Source organism: Lutjanus erythropterus, chromosome 3 (assembly GCF_056507025.1).
Source record: "Lutjanus erythropterus isolate fLutEry1 chromosome 3, fLutEry1.hap2, whole genome shotgun sequence".
Lineage (NCBI taxonomy): Eukaryota > Metazoa > Chordata > Actinopteri > Lutjaniformes > Lutjanidae > Lutjanus > Lutjanus erythropterus.
Genome location: NC_139319.1, coordinates 41,855,288 through 41,862,280, shown reverse-complemented (window position 1 = coordinate 41,862,280; position 6,993 = coordinate 41,855,288). Strand labels below are relative to the sequence as shown.

The window sequence follows — 6,993 nt, the reverse complement described above, 5'->3', positions numbered from 1 at the left end:
CATTTTCAACTCTCTGTTGATGGAAAAGAGATATTTAAAAGACAGGCAGTCATTTCCATCATAATGCTTTTCATTTAGCTCATAAAACTAATAATATTATATGTGCAACCATTGTATTTGTATTGTAAAACAGGGGTCTGTTTAAATTAATGTTCTGCTTAGATATAGACTATTCTTATCTCTTATGGTGTGTGAGAGTTATATATGATTTAATACATTTAGTCATCATCTGTCTGTCATCTGATCTGCAGACACATGATTAAATGTATTGAATTATATACATGTAAGTGCAGCTTTCTCTTTTTTATATGGGTACATTTAGAACAGGGGTCCCCAAATGGCGGACCGCGGTCCGAGTCCGGACCCACACGCCGTCCTATATAACCAATAAATTATTAATAGATTTTATTTTTTCACGGGACGCTTCTATTTTAACTGGCGCAACTTTTCTAGTCTTTGCGGCGCTGGTTTATCTGATCAGGAAACACACAGACCAACTGCAGAGAAGCTGCGTGTGGAGGAGACTGTTGTTAATGACGAGTTTATTACAACACAAACTAACGTGATGGTTAATGACATCGACATCAACCAGATGCACTTATAAAATTAAACAACTGTCTATACGTAAAACAGGAGAGTCTGTGTTTCTCTGTGAGAAACTTTCAGATCTTCTCACAGCAGAGTGAACAGGTGAGGGAGGAGAGGAGGACAGACTGATCACTAATCAATCACTGATACCGTCGTCCTCTCGGACTGATTAAAAAAATAAAAATGACAAAATTGGTGATAAACCAAACCTGGATGTCCACACAAATAAAGTCTTTGTGTGAAACACTGCAGAGTGAAACATCGTGCTGTTTACAGACAGTCTGCTGTCTGTAGTTTGACAGAGAGACAGAGAGGGTCGTGTCTAGAAGGGAACCCTAGACCCGCGAAAGATCGCGCGAGTTTGATTATTAGATTTGATTACTTGATAGTAGAAATAACGAACACAAATCTCGCGAGAGTTGTACAAATAAAGCGTTACCTTCTAGACACGACCGAAAAAGGTGCGCAGCTCAAAAAATAGAAAATCATGTGGTGGTGTCAATGTTTTTAATGTGGCAGGTCGCCATAAATAAAACACTATTCACTGATCCACAGAGAGTCACTGAAACACTGATCACTGACCTGCTGTGATGGAAAAAATACTCACATTCTTTATTTAGGTATTTTTACATCGTGGTATTAGTGTTTTTACTTAACTACAATTTAAAAATTGTGCATGTTATTGTTTCCTTTTTTGAAAAATCAACATTTTTATTGCTGTTGTTGTACTTTAATGGTATTCTTATTGTTATTTTTTTTTATTACCAAATACAGACGTGCAAACTCATAAGAGGAGAAAAAGGTGGCATGTTGGTAAACCAGTCCCCTGTCCTCTGTCCCCTGTCCTCTGGGGGTCTGGGAGCGTCTGTCCTGCTCAGAAGAAAAATGTTGTGATTTTAACATGTGAACAAAACATTCTGGTGACTGTTTCAGTTAAAAGAGTTAGTTCACTCTTCTGTTTGTGGTTTCTTTGTACTTGGAAAAAAAGTAAAAAGTAAAGTGAAAACAGTATAAGTAAATCTACATTAAAAGTAAAGTTACTTTGCTGAGTATTTTTACTTTAGCAATTTATAGTTGTTCATTTAATAGACCCGTCTTATCTTTTCTTTTGTATATTACCATTGTTCTTAAATAAAGCAAAAGTAATGTAATAGAAAAAAATGCAGAACAATATTTCTTATCTGATTACTCGATTAATCGGCAGAATAATCGATAGATTATACTTATATTTTACTGGTTCAACCCACTCAAGAAAGTTAGACATTATGATGTTCCTGACCTTTGCTTTAGGAAATTTTCTCTAACTGGACCTCTTTGAATTTTAATTGAATACCCCTGATTTAGAATAACACACCAGTCCATCAGAGCGCAGTATAAAACTGACTTGGGAGCAAATAAAAAGTCAATATAAAAACATCATTCAAAGCAGTCAGTAGACTGACTTTCATGGCTTTATAAGTACAACAAGTACAAGGCTTTAGTGCTTCAATCAGTCTGTGTTGTAGGATGAAATTGGTTTATAAAAGCACAATGAAGTAACACTTTTCCCTCCTCTGTACACTGAGAATGAAATTAATTTCACCTTTGACAAAGGTTTAGTCTTAATATCACACCTTTATTCAGTTTAATACACAAACATATTTGTTCTTCAGTGACATCATCAACATCAGTCATGATGACAACAGGTTTGGATCAAATGAACAGTTGTAGACACATTTTAACTCACTAGGTGGCAGCACCTCTCAGCAAAAGACAAAAGCCATCAGAGGACTGAGACAACTTTGTTCTAATGATGTAAAACTACTAGTCTGCAGAAAATGACATGCAGTGCTTAAATGAAAAGAAAAGAAAAAATAACATAATAAGATTCATTGATCTGAGTCATAATATGATCTTTAGAGTGTTGTGATATGCAAATATTTTATATAGTCAAATGTTAACTTACACACTAACTATCTCCTCAGGTCTCATTCAAGAAATGATGTAAAAATAACACTAGATGGTGATGTGAGATTATGATATGAGTGACTTAGCCTCTTTAAGCTACAGTGTTTAGCTCTCCTTCAACAACTAAAATTAGCATTGTGGACTCAGAAAATGAAAAGGCAATTGTGGTTGTAATTCAGTCGAAGAAATATATTTTTAATAACATTTCATATGTTCCTGTGAGGAAGATTCTGGAGGTTTCCTCTGTGGTTACACTTCCTGAATTCAGAATTTGAACAACCTCCCAATTGACTTTCCCAGCTGATTGACAGCTCCAACTACTCTTCTGCCACCCTCAACTACTAGTTCACCAACTTTTACCAGAGGAAGTAATGGATTAAAACCCTCAGCTTCCTCTCTGGCCTCATTTTCATGCCTGGACTGCAACCTTCTTCTTTCCTCACTCAGTTCTCTGTCATGATCTTCCTTCAGTTTATTCATCATGTTTGTCATCTCCCTTTCTTTCTCCTGTCTTTCTCTCCGTCTCTCTGCCTCTCTCTCCTGTCTCTCCCTCTGTCTCTCCTCATTCATCTCCTGCTTCTCCCTCTTCCTCTCCTCCTCTCTTTCTTTCCTCTCTCTCTCTCTCTCAGCCTGGAGTTCCTCATTAATTTTCCTCATCTCTGTTTCATATTTTTCCTGAATCTTTCTCTCCATCTCCTCTCTTTCTTTGCGTATTTTTTCTTCTTTCTCTTTGAGGATGCGTTGTTTCTCCTCTTCGATCGCCCTCTCAGCCTCTTGGAACATCTCGTTGGTGTAGTGGCTTCCTCCGTTCTTCTGGACTATATTTCTGATCTTCTGGAGCAGCACACTGACCTGAGTGTGATCCTTCAGTTTATTGTTGAAGACGTGGTACTGGCCGTTACACCTGGCAACAAGTTCCTGCAGGTCTGCGCTTCCACCCAAGAACTCTTCTATGGTCATGTCTTCAAGTTGGTCACCACCAGTAAAGAGAACCATGCTGTATCTGTCTGCTGCCTGGCCAAAGATTTCTTGAATCCTCTGCACCGTCTGCTTTTCTTCCTCTGTGTATCTGCCCAGCCTGATGACCACCAGGAATACATGGGGTCCAGGAGAAGCGAAAGAGATACACTGGCATATATCTTTGGTTGTTTTGTCCTTGCCAAACCTGGTGTCAAACAGGCCTGGAGTGTCGATGACAGCAACCTGTTGTCCATCCACCATTGCTTTGCCCTTAGAACAGTCTACAGTCATAGACTTTGCACCAAACTTTGATTCAAAGCACTGTCGTCCCAGAATGGTGTTTCCAGTGGCACTCTTCCCAATTCCAGTCTTCCCCACCATCACTATCCTCACCTCCTCATTATTTGTTCTGCTACTTCCTGAGAAGAGGAAAGAATGACACACCTTAATACATTTCCTGTGAAACTCCAGCAGTGTTTTGTGGACTAAAAACTAAACGCAGCCTTCAGTCAGCATGAGTGTGAGTAGATAATGACTGAGTTTTCATTGCTGGGTGAACTATTCCTCACATTTCCATGATCTAATATGGATTCAGTGTTGTGTTCAAATGCTGTAGTTCTTTTAAACTGCCCCCTGTGTCAGCTGAAAGTGGAACTACATGGTGCTCACTTGACTGATGCGTTTGTTTAAAGATTTATTAGATTTCAAAATAATAGGGTTAAAACTTTAATTGTTTCTGTGAAATCATCAGAGAAAATGTTTAACTGACATTAACATCTTCATTTAAAAGCACATCTTCTGAACCTCGCTCTATAGAGGACTTTTCTTTGGACAAAAATGACATTCACATGAACTGAAATACTCCAAATCAATGGTTCCCAAACAAAAGGTTAGGTCAGAAATACAAAATACTGCACATGTCTTAGCAGTATACAGAGGTATTAGTGTATAGAAGCTACAGCAGTACATTAGTGTTGTGTACAATTACTGTTATAGACGGTGTTTAATTTCTAAATCAGGATCACTGAGAGGGTTTGGTTCCTTCAGGTCCACAGGGCCTTGAGCACATGGACAGCTTCACCTATAGGTGCTCACAGTTAAAACTAAACAAAACTCTCATCACAAAACAATGAATTATTTATTCACATATTGATCAGAGCATCCACACAAAATCAGCAGGGTAAGGTGCACAGAAATAGTTTGCAGCTCTTTCTACCAGCAGGATCTGGCACAGATTAAGTTTTGGTTATACCACCATAAAATAATTGTACTTTAAAATAAATGCACCATCATGTCTTACCAGAGTTGCTGGCCATGTTTGGATTGAAGAAGTTGCTCATCATGTTTGGGTTGAAGAAGTTGCCGTCCATGTTTGAGTTGAACTGTATGATGTAGCTCCTGCAAGTCGAGGTAAGAGTGTGTTTGCTGCAGCTCCTTTTTAAGTGTCCCTGTGCACCAAACCACACCCAGACTGCTGCACTGGTCTCATAGTGAAAGTGGAACTAAAACTTGATGTGGTTGTTTCTGTTTCAGAATGTTTTATAATAAATGTGGTATATATAGGAATATATTTCAAACACAATAAACAGGATTCAGTAAATCTGAATAAAATATTTAACATTAGCTAACAAGGAGAACAAGAGAGAGTTTTATCTGAACAAGGGTTAGGGTTACTTTGTTCTGAGGCTTTAACTGATCTCTTATTAATCATAATCTTATCGAATCAGAAATTAAAAGCCCATTTCTATGAGATACAAACACCGTCAGTTTTGGTAAAATTTCCTTTAACTCACTGATGTTTTTCTCCTCAGAGAATTTCTATGGATCTCAAATAAAATCAATAATCAGTCAATAATCAGTCTCCCTGAACTGTTGTGTCTTCTGATCACAACAGTTCACTCAAATTTAACCAGTCCCTGTGAATTCTGCAGGATCTTGCAATTTTTTTCCAAAAACTGCAACTTTTCTGCAAATTTGACCAATCATCATTGCTCCTCACAAGTTCTACCAATCACAGCAGTCCACGGCACAAACATGATACACAAATGTCTCAGTGAAGCAACTCAGTGTTTCCTTTTATTATTCAACTTTTTTTTGCATTTATGTTTTTTTCATTTTGTCATAAATATTGAAAAGGACACAACATTTATCATCATTACTGACATTTATCACTGCTATGTGCACTTTCATTGTAGAATTTTGTGAGTTTGAGCTCCAAAAAGATTTTCCTTCTTTGTGTAATAGTCCCCAGGTGCACTTCTTCATCTACAAATGAAGCCATTTTTTTATTTTAATTTAGTTTTTGTAATTCTAAGACTTTTAGAATACTCAGAATAGAGTGTAGATTTGATCTCCCAGGAACAAGGTGCTTTTGATTGTAATGAATTATACCAACAACAACAAAATTGCAACTTTCTTTTGAAATTTGTTATTTGTATTATTTATTAAGACTTAATAATACAAACATCTTTTTTCCTCAGTTACCCTCTGTTTTTTATGTCATTTCGTTTTCTCATTTTAATTCTAAGTTTAATTTTCCTAAAAGTCCATGAATACATTTTTAATTAATACATTTTTTAACAGCAATTAATAGATTAATGGTTAATCATTAACATCCTTACACTAAATGTGTTCTGCTGCAGCAATTTCTTTTGCTATCCAGTTATTCTCTTTGTTTTTATTGTCCAGTTTGTGATCAAATAAACTTACTGGCTTCTAAAATCCAGATGAAAGATTTGGATATTAATTCAAAATGCACTCAGTGCTTCAGTATAATTTTAAAAGTAACTAAAGAGATTTCATCTTGTAATGCATATTTGTGAGTGCCAGTTAAGTGCAAGTACAAGTACAGAATTGAAAATCTACTCACTAAATGTACAAGTACCCCCAAAAAACTACTTAATTACAGTAATTTGAGTATTTGTAATCAGCTACTTTCACCCCTGATGAAACAACATGGCTGTCTGAGAGATGAGTTTCCACTTGTGAGTTTTCCCCTGGAAAGTCAGCTTTTTTCAGGGTTGGCTGATACGTCTGTTTGAACCAGGTCATGTGGTATTTTTGTATGAACTGAAACAAGAACACTTCCTCTTTCATTTGTTAAAAACAGACAGGTAATTCTCCATCATTTGGTTCTTGCTGTAGGGACAAATTTGTGTTCTTACAGAGAGTGGAACAAACTTTTGCCCCACAAAGGTAGGGAGGGTGTGTGTTTGTCTTCAGTTCAGCCTCTGGTCTCCTGCAGTTCAGTCAGAGTCGGCAGCAGAACAGATCGAATCAGGGGGCATAGGAAACCAGAGGGGGACACAAACTGCTGTTCAAGAACTCAATATATGATGTAAATGCTTCTTAATATGAGTTTGTCATCAACCAACACAGCAAACCAGCTCAAATTACACAACATTCTACAAAGTCTCTTTTTAAATACACACACACACACACACACACACACACACACACACACACACACACACACACACACACACACACACACACACA

At 37.1% G+C, this 6,993-nt stretch overlaps 1 protein-coding gene across 1 annotated transcript; it reads right to left on the bottom strand.

Annotated features, from left to right (window-relative positions):
* Positions 1-2,182: 2,182 nt before the first annotated feature.
* Positions 2,183-4,865, bottom strand: LOC146330723 (GTPase IMAP family member 9-like). Its single transcript, XM_084746817.1, has 2 exons — positions 4,796-4,865; positions 2,183-3,914 (listed from the first exon to the last, which is right to left on the bottom strand). Exons 1-2 carry the CDS (start codon positions 4,863-4,865, stop codon positions 2,800-2,802), a joined length of 1,185 nt encoding a protein of 394 aa, XP_084602943.1. The 3' UTR covers positions 2,183-2,799.
* Positions 4,866-6,993: the final 2,128 nt, after the last annotated feature.